Genomic DNA, 18,669 nt, shown 5'->3' with positions numbered 1-18,669 from the left:
GTATTTCTTTAGCTACCTCTAAACCTCTAGCTACGATATCGTGGCGTTTCATGTGGGTGTCTATTGTGGACACTGCCTGATGCAAAAGTTTTTCTTCATAGTCGTCTAAATTGTTTTTCATAAGTTCCTCACATTCTTCTTTCAAAAGTTTTTCTCTTTTTTTTTATGTTCTGCTAATTCTTCCTTGCGGCGTATATATTGTTTTTCCTGATCTTGTTTAAAGAGATGGCTAAGATCCGTTGCATGTGATTCAGATTTTTCGTCGCTTTCTTTTGAGCTGGTTGGATCAGAATGCTGACATTGTTTACGTGCAGCTGCTACAGCGACTATTAATTCGGTCTCATCGTAAGGGTGTGGGGCTGTAGGCTGAACGGCTGAACATGCAAGACTAGCTTTTCCTGCGGTAGGTTTATTTTCTATGCCAGAGCCTGCACTAGTTTTATTTGATGTAAAAGTATCTACACCTGGTTCCGGTCCCTTTTTCCATAGTGGTAACATTTGATGTATCACGTCGCGGCATTCTATCATATATTTTCTACAGGACTTTTTAAGCAGACTACTTTTCTTATCACAAATGATATTCAACATTTCTACTGACCTGTTTTCTGGCGATAATCGTTCGGGATAAGGCTCCAGAAATAAATTAGAATGCATTGAACTTCTTAAGTTGTAAACAAAGTCAGTCACATAAGCACTCCCGCATGTTCTGGATACGTGATCATGGACGTCTTCACCGATTCGCGGACGTAGGTTACACGTAACCGGAAATGGGAGTTGTACTGAGCCGTTATTTGAGACTTTATTTTGTATTTTATTAATTTTTGGTTTTACAGGTACTTTAGATTTTTTATCGGACCTGTCTGTGGTCTTTGAATAATTCTGACTCATGTTCAGTGATTTCCAGAGGGGTTTACACGCTAGGAGGATTTAGGTTAGTATTTTCGCTGCGGCACAGCTGAGGTCACTTTAAATTTATTGCTAGCAATTTTTTGTTTGTGTGAGCAACTCTCACTTAGCGAGCAACTTCTCGCTTAACGAGCAACTTCTCGTAAAACAACAGGCAACTTCCTGTGTCTTTCTGCTTTTAATTTACTGCTTTTAACCCTTGTATGGTAATCGGGTCTGTGAGACCCGTTTTCAGTTTTCTTTCGTTTTTTTTTTTTTTTTTTTTTGTTTTTTTTTAACAAAATTAAATTTAATTATTTACTAGCTTTCTGTGAGTGAGCAACTTCTCACTTTTTAACGTACGTTTCAAGACAACAGGCAACTTCCTGTGTCACTCTTTGGTGAGCAACTTCTCACTTAACGAGAAGTATTTAAGACAACAGGCAACTTCCTATGTCACTTTTTCTGAGTGAGCAACTTCTCACTTTTTAACGTACGTTTCAAGACAACAGGCAACTTCCTGTGTCCACCAACACCACACAAGGGTTAATTTACTTTATTCGGGGACTGAGGAAGTCGTCAGTGTATCTCTCTGGATCACTAAGTGAAACTTCGTCAGCATATCCCGTTTCTTTATGGATCGATCACTGAGAGAGGTATAATAGGTCTTTATATAAATATGAAAGACGCATATTTACCTTCTGTCAGTAATCCCACTTCTGACACCAAATTGAAGGAAATTGCCGTCCCGGGTTTCCTCCGTGGCGTGAGCGATAAGCAGAGTTTTGTCCTTTCCTTCTAAGATTCCTAATTATTTAAAGTAACACTCAGGTATGCCGTTCAGCTGGGTTAGTTACAGCGCCGGGAGCAGCTTGGGAGAACAAGGAAACACAGACTGCTTCAGGTTGCCTTCCCAAATCAACTCAAAGGTTTATTTGATACACAGCAGTTTATATAGATGAAAAAAAAGGTTCGTGTGTCAGCTTTCCCAGTTCAAACCGGTACAGACTAAATAAGGAAACGTCTTCCTGCCTTGTGAGCAAAGAAGTATCCTGTGTGTAGTTTATCAGTTCAGCTATAATTTATGATCATCCCAGCAAAATACACTCCTAGACATAAAATACAGAGTTCTTTCATTAGTGAATTCTGAAACGAACCACCTAGCCTTTAACGAGCCTTTTCCAGGAGATAAAGAAAAAGGGAGGATGGGAGTAAGGAAGTGGTCTCATCTCTGTGGTGTTTTCGACCTTGGGGTACCAGCTTGTGAGTCTTACACATTAATTCTTGGGTCACAGAGAAAGAGAAAAACAACTAGTAGATGGGCCATATTGAGTAACAGTTTTCCTGTATAAAACAATATCCTGTAAATGCTTACCGTGGTATCAAAATATCATAACACACACACATACATATACACTGATATGCACACACCCATCCCCCCCTTTCCAAACGCCTTCGATGGTGGGTGTCGGTCTGTGCTCGTCGTGGGCTTGTCTGTGTTCCATGGTGTTTCGTTCCCCTCTCTGCGTCTCTCTGCCCCGCACCCCGTTTCTTATGTTCTCAGGTTTGTTATTTGGTTTTCCCAGTTTAGGTTTCTTTAGTCATTTGTCACTGCCAGTTCCGTCACCCCATTACTTGTAAATAAACATCACTTGCATTATCAGTCAACTGCCTGCATTTTGGGTCCTTTTCCTCCAACACCACGCGGCTTGCCTCGGCTGCCGTGATAGTACGAGCCGACCAAACATGGACCCAGCGGCATCCGCACCTTCCGAGGAGCTTCGGGCTTAATTGACACTGATTTCTGGTGGTGGTGGTACTGAAGAAGACAGAAGATGTACGCATATGTGTCGACCTTACACACCTCAATGAGTCTGTGTGCCGAGAGAAGTACATATTGTCATCAAATGTACATATTATTTTTATTTTATTATTTTTTTCAAATACAGTAGAAGACTGAGGAAGTGTCCCCCTATACATGTCGTTTATGCTTTCAACAGAGCATTCTCTATATTTTCTGGACATATGAGCAGTAAATGACGATTTCACAGAGAACATACTTTTACAACCAGTTACTGGACATGCCACAGGTCACCCCTCCACTCTATGCTGTTTTAAGTGAGATATAAGTTCTTTCACTGTGTGACATTGGCGCTCACATAGTGTTGTGGCACATTTTAAGTCTGTAAAAATGGCGCTACCAGCAATAGGGCGTGCAGGTACATTGTGAACCCGATAGAAATGGACTTTAAAATGTATGCCTGCATTCACTACCGATGCATTTGAAAAAATGATGGGGTTTGTTCCTGTGAACGCGACAATGCAGCACATAACCCCTCAACGTCTTCAGCGTTTTGTTGCAAAAAGAGCACGAAATCATTGTAGCTGTCAACAGCACATTTGTTTTAGGTTACTAACCTCCTATGACCTTATAATAACCACTGCTTGAAAACAGCATGGAAAAAATAGGAGTAGCCTATTGCTCGGTCAGACGCCATTAATACTATTACTGGAAAACATACTCTCATGTATTTTAAGATAACAGAAAATGCAATGTTAGCTTACCAAAACTTTTGCTCATGCTAAAATAGCTGAATATCTCAACGTATACACATCTCCACCACTCTGCTTGCAGACTGAGCGCGTAATGGCACGAGCCGCCAAGCTTGCTACTCCCGCAATAATTTTAAGTAGTCTAATTAAAGAACAGAAACAAACTCTCAGTGATTTGCCAAGGTAGAGCTTGTGTAGTTTTAAATACTAACACACTTTGGGCATTAAAAAAATAATTATTTGAGCAAATGATTAATTTAACTTTTACTAAATCTGGCTAAAATTGATTGAACGTGGTGCAAAATTAAAGAAATGACTAACATGGAGGAGATGACCAGCTGTCTATTTGAAAGATAATCAGCACAGACTCTAGTCTGGCCCACTGGCCAGCTTTGGAAATTTTAATTTTAACAAGTTTTGGATTTTTCTTCCACTGAAAAAGACCTCCCCCAAAGCCATTCCTACTACACCAAAATAATAACAACTAAATGAAAGAAACATTCCTGTCTTTTCACTGTCTATAAAAAAAACAGGACATTTTCTATGAAACAACAAAAACCTTTCTATTTTATAATTACATGACAATCTGGCCAGTGGGCCGCCATAACTTTTAGGTCATTTTTAACATTTATTTATTACAGTTTAAGACTAAAGACTTATGCTGAATGATTTCATTTATGTACTACAACAGTTTGTCTTTAAAATGTAGAAAAACTGACAAGTACTGTTGAAATTGTACTGTCATATAAAGATATCTCTGATAACTTCCTTACACTGACAGAAATTGTACTGGTCTGTCCCACTTAAAAAGTGGTCTGCATGTGACCAACATTGTAAATGAGTTTGAATGAATTTGTGAAATGTAATACAGATACTTTCTGAATTTAAAAAAAACTAACAAAATATGTAATTTTAACATTATTTTGGTACAGTTTCAGTTGTATGTGTTGACTTTTAAATTACAATTTTTCAGTGTTTATAAAACAGTAAACTGTAAATTCAACAAGGACATTTGATATTTAAAACATATTCCTACTGTAAAATTAACACTTTTATTTGGTTCAGGACTTTACAGGTATATATGTATTATTTACAAAATGTTGATGTAAATTAAACATTGCTTTCTTGTTTTTCTATTTAAACATTTTTGATGTCAAGATTTTACACAATTTTACTGTTAATTTCACAAACATTTTTTACAGTGTAGGCTTCACATAAACATCGTCATGGATTCCCTCTGACTTTTGCTGTTTTGCTTCCCAGCGATGAAATCACACTTCATGCACAGCTCTCGCTCTCTCTGTACACTTCAAGAACAGTTTCCCGTCTAAAAATCTGTTTTCTGCATTATTAACTTGCTTATTACGTACAGCGCTGTCGGATGCTGTTTTTTTTTGCTTTTACTTACTTCTGAAAAGAAAACCTAATTCCTGCTGTTCAATACTGAACAAATTTAAACTTTTACAAAACTCTTAGCTGTGTCTCTAATCAAACCTCTGTAACTTTGCTGTTTCACTTCAGCAGCGTTTTTGATCTACTGCAGAATATTTTTATAAAATCCCAGGCCAGGAAAATTGCCTTCATGTTTTTCTGTGTTTCATCCTCATCTACTTTGACACAAAGGCATCTGCTGTGATGCTTATACCTCTGATGAAGTCTTGCAAGTGTCAGCTTTCTTTTTATAGATATAAAAATATGGAAATGTACTGACGCATGATCTGAAATATAATATTTCTGACTGTCTGAGGCAAAATTTCCCCGATTCAAATCGAATTGAATCGAATCGTATCGATTCAGGACCTTGTGAATTGGAATCTAATCGATTCTAGATATCAGTGATGATACCCAGCCCTAGTACATGCGGCTGTCTTCTTGTTTGATAGAGTGATACCATATATGCCCTATAGCTACAAAAAAGGCTAACATTGTTATCTTTTTACAAAGAAAAACAGCTAAACATGAGAGGTTTTTGGACAAAGTTTGTGTTCTCCATTCTTAAAACACCGGTTCGAGCACCATTTAAGCACCGGTATCGGATAAAACCTAAACAATACCCATCCCTAATTATGATTGCCCCATCTGCAGAGCTGATTTGACAGCTTCTGTTTAAGATCATGTGACGGTTCTGTGGGATATTGGGCTACCGTTCTGGTGCTTTGAACATATATTTTTTGGTGAAAAAATTATGCTATGTCAATTTGATTAATAAATCATTTTGATGAATACAATTGTGTGTTCTCCTTTTGCTTGTGTCTTCTTGATGTTTTTTTTCTTAATAAAAATCCAAAAAACAATTTGAATGTAATCTATACAACACAATCTTACAATAGGCTGGAAGTATGCTTGTGCTCCATGTGATTATATAATTCATTAATCAAGCTTTATTAACAGACTTAAGTTCATGATTATACAAAAGAAAAAAAAGCACAATATATAAAACCAACCAAATATTAACTTTCGTAAAAGTGCTTTAAAAGTGCAAACACCTGCAGTTCCAAACATCTGAAAAAACGTCTTACAACCCCCTCTGGCTATTTTAAAAAGGATTCTCATTGCATCATTGTATGTGACATGCAACTTCGGCATGCTACATTGTGTGTAAGATGACCACAGGGGGGCAGTATAGAATGGTGTGCAATATGCTTCAAACCAGGTGTTTCCAACTCCAATTAGTCCAGAGCTACTGTTCTGCAGCTTTGGATCCATCCCTACTCCAACACAGCTGAATCAAATGGTTGAATTACCTCTTCAGCATACCATAAAGTTTGGCAAAGGCATGGTAACAAGACCAATCATGTAGATCCTAAGATTTTCAGTGTGATGACCATGGTGGTGAGAATTCGAATGGAATAAATCAGAGCATTGTTATATCCCAAGATCAAAGTTGACCACAAACCCCCCCCCAAAGCACACTGAGTAATATATCATATGAAAATGCCTGTAGAGAACTGTGCAAAACATAGTTTTTCCCAATCACAATGACGCAATAAATGTAGCAAAATCACACAGTACATGAAAACATCTTAACCCTTTAAAACCATCCGTGTCATATTTCCTACATGAGTTTGGGGGGTTTTGAAACTTCTGCATCGTCAGCGTGAAATAAATTGGAATTTTTTTTCTTCTAAGCATTAAAATAACAAACAAATGCAGGATGTAGCAAATATGACACAAATGAAAATTATACTGAATTTAATATTTAATATTTTTTAAAAATGTCATCAATAGAGTCAATAAACAGTCCATTTTCAAAAACAAAAAAAGGATCCTCTAGTGTGGTTCAGGCTTTAAAGGAATTTTACAGCTTATAGAAGCAAACAATTTCAGCCAAAATAAGATAAGATAAGATAAGATAACCTTTATTAGTCCCACACGTGGGAAATTTGTTTTGTCACAGCAGGAAGTGGACAGTGCAAAAGTTATGAGGCAAAAATTAGAATACAATAAGAATAAATACAGTACACAACTGTACAGAATAGAATAAAATAAAATACTATATACAGTAGAATAAAATAAAATAAATATACAATAAGATAAAAATAGAATACAAATACAAATACTATATACAACTGAGTAAAAATACAACGATGACAGAAAGGATTATTGCACTTAGTATTATTGCATATGTATGGATGTGTGTGCTTGATCAGTTAAAGTCTTTATTATGGAGTCTGACAGCAGTGGGGAGGAAAGACCTGTGAAATCTCTCCGTCCCACACCGTGGGTGCCGCAGTCTCCCACTGAAGGAGCTGCTCAGTGCTGTCACAGTCTGCTGCATGGGGTGGGAGATGTTGTCCATCAGGGATGACAGCTTAGCCGCCGTTCTCCTGTCACTCACCACCTCCACTGGGTCCAGAGGGCATCCTAGAACAGAGCTGGCCCTTCGGATCACCCTGTTCAGTCTCTTCCTGTCCCCAGCAGAGATGCTGCCGCCCCAGCAGACCACACCATAAAAGATAGCAGTGGGTGAAGATAATAAAATACACCATAGTGTGGGGGTTGCACACTATGAGTGCTTTTGTTTTATTATTTAATTTTATTTTAATTTTGAAGCCTTTTGAGTAATTTAGCACCAAACATCAAATACAGAAAACTGCTGCTATAGAAGATGTATGTATAGGGTTCACAAGAACTCAATATAAAACAATCATCAGTTAAGATGCTTTTACACAGCTTAGAATATTTGTAAGATTTATTATCTGGACTTTAAAATATCTTGATTTAATTGTCTTATTGGTTCACAAAGTCATTGAAATTTAAGACAGATGAAGGGCTTTGTTGGAAAACAGGGCTCTGCTATATATTTATTTGCATAACTGGCATACTAAAATGACAAAACATACAATACAAAGAGTTTAAAGAACAGACAAGCTAAAAAGTTAAATTAGGCCGCATTGTATGAAACCACCCAGATAATGATGATGGTAATGAAGCTGACTGTTATGAAGATGATGTAAAGGATGAACAGCAGGCGGTCTATGATTAAACCTATCTGGATCCATTCCTCTGTGCTCAGGCTTTTGCTCAGATGCTTCTCCAACTGAAGGTGGATAGCCTGGAGGCCTCTGCCCAGGCTCCTCAGCTCTTGCAGGGTTTTGTCCTCACCCAGTGGCCCCTTCTTCTCCAGAGTCTTGGATTCCTCTGTCACTGGAGAGTAGATTGGCATTTCTATTGAGCGGAGACAAGTCAGAAGATTATGTCAGCTTTGACATTTTTTTAAGAATTTGCATATCCTGATCTTGTTTCCTACCCTGTGTGACTGGATTTTGGATCACTGTGTCGTTCCGATCTCTGGGCTTTGGAGGAAGGCATACTAGTCGACCCAGGATTTTAAGAAAAAGCACTCTGATCCAGCGAGGAGCTCGAGAATAGTTAGAGGAACCGTGCAGGAAGCTTGTAACGACAATAGTTTCCAGTAGACTGCCCACCATCATAGTCAGGCACATAGACAGGAAAACATCTATAAAAATGATAGTGGAATAATAATTAATGTTTACATTTTACAGACAAATACAAGTTAAATCCAGACAAAATATTTAAAAATTAAAATCATGAATATTTTTGGTCTATTCAGAGGAATGGAGACAAGCCGTAAACTATTTAAGAAATATCCTCAGCCCCTGTCAGCTCAGTGACAAAAATTGTCACAGTTGACGCTTTAATCTGCCAGACTGCAGCTGCACCTTATGTACATTTTGTAGTATTCATTCCACCTCATTCATTTCTGTATTTTATGTATATAAGTTTAGACTCATTATTTATAGTTGGTTTACACAGCTTTGTGTATGTATGTGTATATATAGACGTGTGTGTGTGTGTGTGTGTGTGTGTGTGTGTGTGTGTGTGTGTGTGTGTGTGTGTGTGTGATTTACATTGCTGTGCTTGAGAGCCACCATCTACCGGAACCAAATTCCCTGTATGTGTCTGCACATATACTTGGCCAATAAACACGATTCTGATTCTGATTCTGATTCTGATCTATGAGACTGTGACTCAACTGCTCTCAAAAATTTTGTGTGTTGTAATGCATATATTGATTTTCCTAAATCTCGAGTCTGACATATTTGTTATTCATTATTAATAATAAGAATAATTAAAAAGACCCAAACTAACACTGAAACTAATTTAATTTAATAACAATTAAATTAAAACTAAACATTTTCATATAATAAGAACTAAACTGAAATGTGCAGACCTAGAAACACAAAGCTGAAACAAAATAGCCAAAAATAACTGTGCAGTATAACCAAAAACCTGGCACTTTGTTAATGATTAGATATGATGAATTGTACTTTTTAAAGGTAAACTTTGGCTGGTATTGGCCAGAGGGGCTGATGGTGCGATATGGCAGCCTCGCTTCTGTCAGTCTGCCCCAGGGCAGCTGTGGCTACAACTGTAAATGGTAAATGGCCTGCATTTGTATAGCGCTTTTCTAGTCCATAGGACCCCAAAGCGCTTCACACTACATTCAGTCATTCACCCATTCACACACACACATTCACACACTGGCGATAGCAAGCTACATTGTAGCCACAGCTGCCCTGGGGCGCACTGACAGAGGCGAGGCTGCCGGACACAGGCGCCACCGGACCCTCTGACCACCACCAGTAGGCAAACACGGGGTTAATATCTTGCCCAAGGATATTTGGCATGCAGCCAGGATGCAGCCTGGGATCGAACCACCGACCTTCTGATTAGTGGCTGACCTGCTCTGCCACCTGAGCTACTGTAGCTGCCTCCACCAGCGTGTGAATGTGAGAGTGAATCAATAGTGGAATTGTAAAGCGCTTTGGGTGCCTTGAAAAGCGCTATATAAATGCTATCCATTATCATTATTATTATTATTACTTTTAAGAATATATTATACATCGTTTTCTTTCTCACATTTAGCTTCATCATTACATTATGGTAGTTATACTGTTAAATCTCTAGGTAGGTCAGAACAAGCAACCCTTTTGTATTTGGGCCAAAAAGTCACATTGGGACGAAATGTATACCAAACCAGACAATGTAAACACACTTATGAGAGGTATGGCATTTCCAGTAACAGGCAGCAGGTCATTCATTATGAGCAGGAAGACGGTGTAGCCCAGGATTAGTGTCATCTTGAACAAAGACCGGTCGACTTCATTGGGAGGCAAGATGAAGCTGAAGAGGTCCACAGTGATGAGGAAGCAGCTGGGGAGCAGGAGGTTCACTACGTACAGCATGGCCTGGCGCCGCAATGAGATCTGCAGCAAAGTGAGAACTTAACACTAAGGACGGTGCTGATGTTCCTGGGTGTTTTTGATGTTTTTAGAACTTTTAGATGTATTTGATTTAAATGTTCTATAGATCCTAAGTTCCTCTGATATACTAACTGAACAGTTAAATATCTGATAATGAAGAGAAAACTCTTGTTTCGGATTACTTTCTAAAAGCCTTTGCCTTTGTGTCCTCCGTTTTCTTATAGTATGAATAATTAAATCATACAATAACATTATAGTTTTACAGTGTAAGAGTGTCTTACATGGAAGCGAATTTCATCATAAAAGCCCGATGCTGTAGATGGTAGTGTGTATTTCTTTGCTGTAATTCCAATTAATTCCCATTCACCCATCGTTGCCATCCTTGATTTAGAGTATTCAAACATCCTCTCTGGAGTCTCTGTCAGATAAAGCTGCAGAGCATTACCTGCATGGAAAATAGTCAATTTGTCAGACAAGACTATTCATATTAATGTCAGTGAAATAATTTTACTGTATTATAAACTAAACCATTCATTTCATAGGACAGACTGTGAAAGATCCTCATGAACTTACTCTTGAGTGTGAATGAGTTGAAGGTTAAAGTGCAGTTCTGAATGTCAAATGGAAACAAGTAGATGTCAAGCCTGCAGGAGGTGACAGCTTTGACAGGCTGTGAATCACTCACAATGCCATTAGAAAGCACGTAGGTATATGGGACGTTTGGAGCAGTGTTTTCATCCATGCTGCAGGAAGATGAAAGACATAACATTTAGAAACACAAGCACCTGTATGCTGATAGAGCCCTCATTATTAAAATTAAGTTTACTCAGATAGCTACATGGCAGAAATAGAAAATGTATGAAGAAAGGGCTTACAGTTGATATGTAGAGTGCCGCCTAATATTAAGTATGACTGCTAAGTGTTAACTTGTCTGCTTCATTCTGTCTGCTAAATATTGTAGGAGGCAGATCAAAAAGATTATACCTTCATATAGTGGATAGCAGTCTTACCAAGCCGCTCTATTATCCTATCCACACTATTGTTATGTTATTCCACTGACATCAGTTGGACACCTATGTGAATCGCTACCTTATAGTAGTGGAGGGGTTTGTGTGTCCTACTGATCCCAGGGGTTATGCTGTCAGGGAGCTTTGTCCCCTCGCATGGCAAATTGGTCCTGGGTGAGGGATCACACAAAGAGAAGAGCCTTCAGAAGACCCTTATGTGTACACGACCAAAGGAACCATTCACCCTGCTTGGGATGGAGTTACTATCCTAGCTCAGGACCACTTTGCTCGGACTAGAGCCGCTACTTCTCCATGTTGATGTCAAGGTGCTGGGTCTGGTGACCCAGTGTTTGTGTTTTTGTTAAATATTCTTTGTTTATTGTTGTTCTTGGTTTTGGTTATCTTAATTTCTTAAGCTCTCAGGAATCTTAGTGCTCCCTCCCTCAGTGTTCATCTTAGCCTGTGTTTAGTTTCTGTTCCCGTGTCCCACGTTTCATGTCTACTCTCCCCTGTCTCTGTGTTCCCTGTGTCTCCCCAGTCAGCCGTGTCTCCATGTCGCAGTTTGTACTCTTGCCTCTGTGCTTCACGTTCACTCTGTTTTCTCTGTCAGCCTTGCCTCCTTGTCAAGTCTGCGTCTCTGCACCTGTCTTTTGTTTCCTGTTTTACTTTGATAGTCTTGTGTCCTGCATTCACTGTTTTGAGTTTTGCTTCCCCTTCGTCTCGTTATGTCAGATTAGTCCCAGCTGTTTCCCTCCTGTTTTCCATTCCCTCTTTACTCCCTGGTGTATTTAAGCCCTGTGTTTTCCTCATGTTGTTAACCATGATGTACCTCTGTGCTGCGTGTGTTTCTTCTGTACTCCCACGTTAAGTTTCCTAGTTTCTTAGCTTTTTAGTTTGAGTTTCATGATTCTAGTTTCTTGTTTTTGGTTTTGTTTTTTGTATCAGTGTTGGAGTTTTTCCAGCAATAAAGGTGCTGTTTTGGGTTTACTCCCCCGTGTATAAGTCCTGCATTTGGGTCTGTCACACAGCAAACTACGACAGTTGAAAGGAGCCAGTTATGATGGTCAGGCATTTGATAAGGATGCGTCCTGGTGAGGTGTGCTTGACACATCTCAACGGGAGGAGGTCCCGGGGAAGACCCAGGACAAGCTGGAAAGATTATTTTTCTTGACTGGCCTGGGAATGCCTCGTTGTTCCCCTAACTAATCTGGAGGAGGTGGCTTGGGAGAGAAATCTGAGCTTCTCTGCTGATGCTGCTGACCCCGCGACCAAGAAAGAAAGAGCAAGAAAATGGATAGATGGAAATTAGTTAGGGGTGGCTGTAGCTCAGGTGGCAGAGCAGGTCAGCCACTAATCAGAAGGTCGGTAGTTCGATCCCAGGCTGCCTCCTGGCTGCATGCCAAATATCATTGGGCAAGATACTAACCCCGTGTTTGCCTACTGGTGGTGGTCAGAGGGACCGGTGGCGCCAGTGTCCGGCAGCCTCGCCTCTGTCAGTGCGCCCCAGGGCAGCTGTGGCTACAATGTAGCTTGCCATCGCCAGTGTGTGAATGTGTGAATGTAGTGTGAAGCGCTTTGGGGTCCTTAGGGACTAGAAAAGCGCTATACAAATACAGGCCATTTACCATTTAGTTGGAGTCACAACTCAAATATTTCCTGACAATAGTATGCACAGAGACCATGCCTTTCTACTTTCACCTGTATGCACCTTCTCCATTTTTGTTTTTGCTGCTTAGTAAAGTTAGCACTTTATTGGCTAATGATGTGTCAGGCTAGGTCTCAAGATCACACATATACATAAAAAAGAAATTATCTTAATCTGCAAATTATTGAAGATGGCACTTACATTTCATTGATTACAATATCTGGTACCCAGAGATTTGTTCTTGGAATTGAAATCCGAGTAGTTCCACAGTTTTCTGGGTCCCACTTGGTGAATTCATTTTCCCATTGCTGCAACACAAACCATGCAGATGTAAACATAAACACAATATAAAACCTGCTGGCTACCATTTAAAAACTCGAGATAATTAAATTTAAAAGGGAACCCCAAAAACTTTTCTTTTATCTTAACACTTTTATGTCACTAATGGGTTTGCCTATTTGCTGCCCAAAAAGATTTCAAGGGCAAAACTTAAACTTTCATCTATAAAAACATTTTTTTATGCATAGATATGGGTAGAAATCAGCTGTTTCATTATTGCTTGAAAATGTACTATGAAAAAACTGCTTACAATATCTGGCCATAGAAATGTTGTGAGGAGCTGGGCTTTCTCATCCTGAAAAAGAAGATTTTAATTTATTTATTCTCAAAAAAATAGAAAATTGCCCTCATGGAAAATTGCTTTTGACCATTTTATGCTCTTAATGTTGTACAGTATGCAGAAAAGCGCATGCACATGATCTAATAATGAAATGGTTTCATGGTAACAAAGGTGTCATTTACCACTCCCAAAATGCCAAACACAGTTAAGAAAAGGCCAACGTTAGTGACTGTTGTTATGTTCACCACAGGTCGAATGGCGTTCAGGTTGAAGACTGGCGAAAGAGCCTCCAGCACTGACGGTGTATCAGGGTTGGAGCAGTTCAGTATGGTGGAGCTGTACTGAGCTACGAGGGAAAGAAGAAATGTGCCCTTATGATGTCGCAGCAAATACCTTTGTCTGAACGCCCACAATTACAACTCTGGCAAACGCGACCCAAATACGAGTGAGGCATCATGTATATCTACATTTATCTAAATCTAAACTTGACTTTATCAAGTTTCAAATTTGAATTTCAGTTTTTAATCTAAAAGTAAAATCTTTAAAATCTAGACAGGAATGAATTGGACAACATGGTCCATAACATTTCTGGCTAAATGTGTATTTTAGACAATTTTTGGCTGCTAGGACCTCATGTTTCCTCTTCCTTAAATATTTATAAGACTAGCTAACTGTCAGTGTGAGTGGCGCTGACAAAGTGAACAAGTCAAGTACAACAACCTTAAATTAAAAAAAAATCCTCCAATACAAAACATGTACACTTTATCCTTTAATAGGTGTTATAATCGGACTATAGGAAATCACATTTGCAGTTCGGAATTTCAACAGGTATAACATCATTTTGTAATAAGATTATTTTTTAATAAGATGTCTGACACTGTAGATTATGCACATAAAATAGGCGGTATAGTGCAAATAATAACACAGTTTGATGAACCATTACAATGCGTCATTTATATGTTTAAATACTATTTAGTATTTTGGATAGTGACTGTGAGAAAATCAACACATCAACAATTAATTACACAGGAGATTCAAATAATCAGTAATATAAGAATTAGTTATTTTTTAATAATATAAATAAATGTGTATTTGTACATTATAGGAACTTACCATGCATGAGCAGAGAGATGAAGATTAATAGAAGCTTTGAAGGCCTGACTTTCAGCGAGCAGCACTGAAAACATTAAAACTGTGGTTGTCAGTTTGAGTGGTGTGATAGTGGCGTGGGAATCTTTTTAAAGACAGTCATTACAGGTCATTAAAAAAACCAACGTTCAAATCGAACCTAACTGTTAAACCTTGACGTTGTTAAATATTTCTTCATCTTAGATCTGTTAAACATCTGGTATGAAATTTATGCAAACCTTCCTTGTATGCCCACAATGTAAAAGCAGGTTTATATCTTTTATCTGTTAGATATACACAATCAACAGTAGTTACAAGTGTGAATAATGAATGAGGTGTATCTTGGTCTTGAAACTGATGTTTTAGATTACTTGGGTTAAGTACCACACTGCAATATGGTTTAATCATCATTGTATTCTTAAGTTGCAGATAAAATTAGATTTTGTAACTGGTAACACTGTGTAAACATATTATTGATATAATCTCAGGAAATACAGAAATATCTGTTGGAGTTTTCAATAAGAGGGAGAGCCTCTGTTTTCATGATATCACAACATTATTTTTTCATGTTTTTCCAGTCTTAAAAACAGATTAAATATCCAAGGCTTCATCCTAAAAGACCATAAAGGTTGGCAAACATATTTACAATGTATTTTTTGTACACTCAAAATAGATAAATATTTGAATACCTGCATCCAGTCCTCTGATCCTTGGTTGACTTGCCGGTGGATGTCTTGGAGGTCCTTGCCCCCTTTCTTTAGCTCCTGCACAGCCCCGTCCTCCACTGCTGGCCCATTTTTCTCTTGAGGCCCTTCGTAATCTTCAATATTTTCCACAGCAGTCGTGGTCTTAAGGTCTATTTCTAAATCAATGAGAGAAAAAGTATCAGAATCAGAATCTTTAGTGCCATAATGCTAATAGCACAACAAAATTATGTGCTACTCCATTCAGTGCAAAGCAAGGGAAGCAAACAATCAGTTTAACTATTGAAAAAATACATAAATAAAAAATAAAAAATATGTTCTGAAAATAAATATTGTATAAACAGTATAGAAATATAAACAAATAGATAGGTACATGTGTGGTTAATTGAGTCATTATTGATTGCACAGGTTGTGAAGAGAACATATCAATGTTCAGTTATTGTTTATTATTTACAATCACAACAGCCCCTCAATATGTGCCGTTTATTTTGGTTTTTATTGTCCTGTGCTGCCTTCCTGTGGAGTAGTTCATGTGCCGAGGATTGTTTGATTTAGGTCTTTTTTTTTTTTTTACAACTTTGCAAAATAAATTATTTTGAACTCTGTAAAATCAATTATTTCTTTTATCCTGAATTTCCTCATGCTACTGATTGTTAACCACTTCAAAGCGACTTAAAAACTACATACCCGAAGCTCTTGATTTCTTATTCATTGGTGCCATGGAAACAAGAAATCCCAGAAATTGTGTGAGGACTCGGATCCAGTGAAGGACGGGAGAGAAGTCAGCAGACCCACACAGCAGGTTGGTGATGGGGTTTATTTGTCGCAAACTGGCCACCATCAGAGGCAGGCAGATGGAAAAAAAAACACCTACAGAGAGACAACGGTGTGTGCTGAGGCCCAGAAACAATACAGATTTACAATGTCGCAGCCTAATTGACTGAATTTGTGCGTGTGCCTGGGCATAAGCATTAAATACTGTTGGCATGGAAACCTGTTCCATGTAAGATTACATATTTTTCTCTATACTGTAATTTTTTACACACTCTAGAAGAATGTTCCCAGTCCAGTTTCTATTCAAACACAACTGTAGCCAGTTTCAAGAAATCAGTGTAGACTTTTTGTTGAGTGTTACTCACATATGAGGGGTATGGTGTTTCCAGTGCCCGGCAGCAGGTCATTCATGATCAGCGGGAAGACGGTATAGCTGAGGATGAGGGTCATCTTGAAAGCGGACCTGTCCACACTATGTGGAAAGCAGCTGAGGAACAGGACGTTTACCATATACTTAGTGGCCCGGCACCTCAATCTGATCTGTGGAAAGAAAAGAAGAGATAACTGAGGTACTCTTAAGCTGTGAACCATGCTTGTCATTACCTGGTACCTGGTATGTTTGCTATATAACTGTATAATTCAGGATTTAGACTGAATTTATATTTTTAGGTGTGTTTTAATTTGCAATAATGTTAAACATTTAAAAAATATAGGGAAAAAATTACAACATAGCTTTGATTTTATCTTACTATTTATTGTAGCTTCTCATTAGAATCAACTTACATGAAATTTAAACTCATCAGCACATAAACCATCACTGTTAATATCATTCTCTGTTGCTTTATCTGAGGTGATATCCAGTAGCTCCCATTCACACATGGTGGCCATCAAACTCTTGGAGACTATTGCCTTTATTTCTGCAGGTCTTCCAAGAAAAATCTTTATGTCCCTCGCTATGCGGGGAAGAAAAGTGAAGAGAAAAATGCTGACTTTAGTCAGAGCTCACTTAAAGCCCACATTCAATTTAGATATAATTAAAAAGGGTGAAACTGATATGCATAAGTGTTAAATGTTCTTACCAAAGTGCAAGTAGGGGTTGAAGGGGTTGCAGTTTTGTATGTTAAAGGAGACGGTGCAGATATCAAGGTTACAAGAGCTGACAGCCTTGACAGGTAGACCGCCATCCACCGTACTATTACTACACAGGGAACAGGGTGTTTTCTTGTGAATAGATGTGTGAAATGAGGACATGGCATAAATTAAAAGCACCGTTGATGTTGACAAACAACCCCAACAATAACCCCATTATGTCACAGCGAAAAACTAAAACTAAATTATTTTGTAAAAATACTTCTTGATGTGTCTTTTTGCACAATATTCAGGAGAACAATTTTCAAAATCCAAAAATTCAACATTCTCAAATCCCGGGATTAAATTTAGGGTTTTTAATTAAGTGTAATCATATTCTCTTGTTTGCATATAAGTTAGATTTGTAATTTCAAGACAAAGGCACAGAGGATTTGTGGCATTTACAACAACAGAGTATCCCACATAATGCTGAAACATTCATTTTAGTTTCTAGATGTCTGCTCTTTTGGAAATACTTGTGCGGAGTTTGAGATAAAGAGTAAATGATTTTGTACTTACAGCTCGTTGATTACAGGCTCTGGAACACACAATTTGGTTCCGGGGAGATGTAGTAGCTCAGTACGCCACTGAAATGGGTCCCAACTGACAAACTCATTGATCCAAGACTAAAACAACAAAATTGGTATCAGCACAAATAGTAAGCAAACCCCTGCATGGCTACTAAAATTATTGCAGTACATAGTGCAATAATAAGTGAGGAGAAGTTCAGCCTTTTCATCCTGGAAGACCAGAACAAAAAGTCTCTACCACAGAAAACACAGAAAGCCTCTCTTTGAAGAAGTTTGAACTAGTTTGTGACAGTCCTTCAACTCAAGAGTTTCAGATACAATAGATACCAAAATATAAAATATGCATACACACTGTTGGGAAGCACTAATGACATCGTAAATAAGCTCATGTGACAGGTGACATACCGCTCCTAGTATCTCACACAGAGCGAAGAAAGTGCTGACATCGGTGGAATTTGTCATTTTCTCCACAGACCATATGTCACTTACTTCAAAGACTGGAGACAGACACTCCAGCAGGGCAGGTTTGTCTGGTGCAGAGCAGTTCACCATGTAAGCACTGCAAAGAGCTGATGAGGCAACAAAATCATGAATCTGAGTGTAATTACGTTGTAGTGTTTGGCTTGCAATGGGATTTGGCTGAAGTGAATTCAGTAGTTGTCAATTCAATTGTCTCTCTCCAGATTTAATGCTCATACTTTTACTATATTTAACGTCATTGATTAACTACTGAACACACTGTTGTTAAAACTGAAACTCAAACACTTTCATTGTGCTTAACAAAACACATACCCGTCTTGAAGATCAAAATCATGGTTGGCCTGAGTGACGGAAGAAGCTCCTGTAATCGCAATCAGGAGGATTTATGGATAAAAAATGGTAATAACATTTTGGATTCAAGTAACAGATATGCACTATTATTAGTATTTAACTTCAGCAGTAACACTTGTGACAATGTAACGAGAAAA

The 18,669-nt window shown here is 38.3% G+C and overlaps 1 protein-coding gene across 1 annotated transcript; it reads right to left on the bottom strand.

Annotated features, from left to right (window-relative positions):
• Nucleotides 1-7,822: 7,822 nt before the first annotated feature.
• Nucleotides 7,823-18,515, bottom strand: LOC146617968 (5-hydroxytryptamine receptor 3C-like). The gene is made up of 16 exons (XM_085373546.1): nucleotides 18,494-18,515; nucleotides 18,177-18,270; nucleotides 17,123-17,241; nucleotides 16,827-16,996; nucleotides 16,409-16,583; nucleotides 15,957-16,139; nucleotides 15,255-15,427; nucleotides 14,551-14,614; nucleotides 13,620-13,783; nucleotides 13,408-13,452; nucleotides 13,020-13,126; nucleotides 10,740-10,909; nucleotides 10,448-10,611; nucleotides 9,959-10,169; nucleotides 8,189-8,398; nucleotides 7,823-8,106 (listed from the first exon to the last, which is right to left on the bottom strand). Exons 1-16 carry the CDS (start codon nucleotides 18,513-18,515, stop codon nucleotides 7,823-7,825), a joined length of 2,355 nt encoding a protein of 784 aa, XP_085229672.1.
• Between the last annotated feature and the right edge of the window lie 154 nt (nucleotides 18,516-18,669).

Source organism: Diplotaxodon limnothrissa, linkage group LG15 (assembly GCF_057381915.1).
Source record: "Diplotaxodon limnothrissa isolate DT_005_m linkage group LG15, D_limnothrissa_male_GT1.1, whole genome shotgun sequence".
NCBI lineage: Eukaryota > Metazoa > Chordata > Actinopteri > Cichliformes > Cichlidae > Diplotaxodon > Diplotaxodon limnothrissa.
The sequence above is the reverse complement of the archived record's forward strand: the minus strand, read 5'-3'. Positions and strand labels throughout refer to the sequence as shown.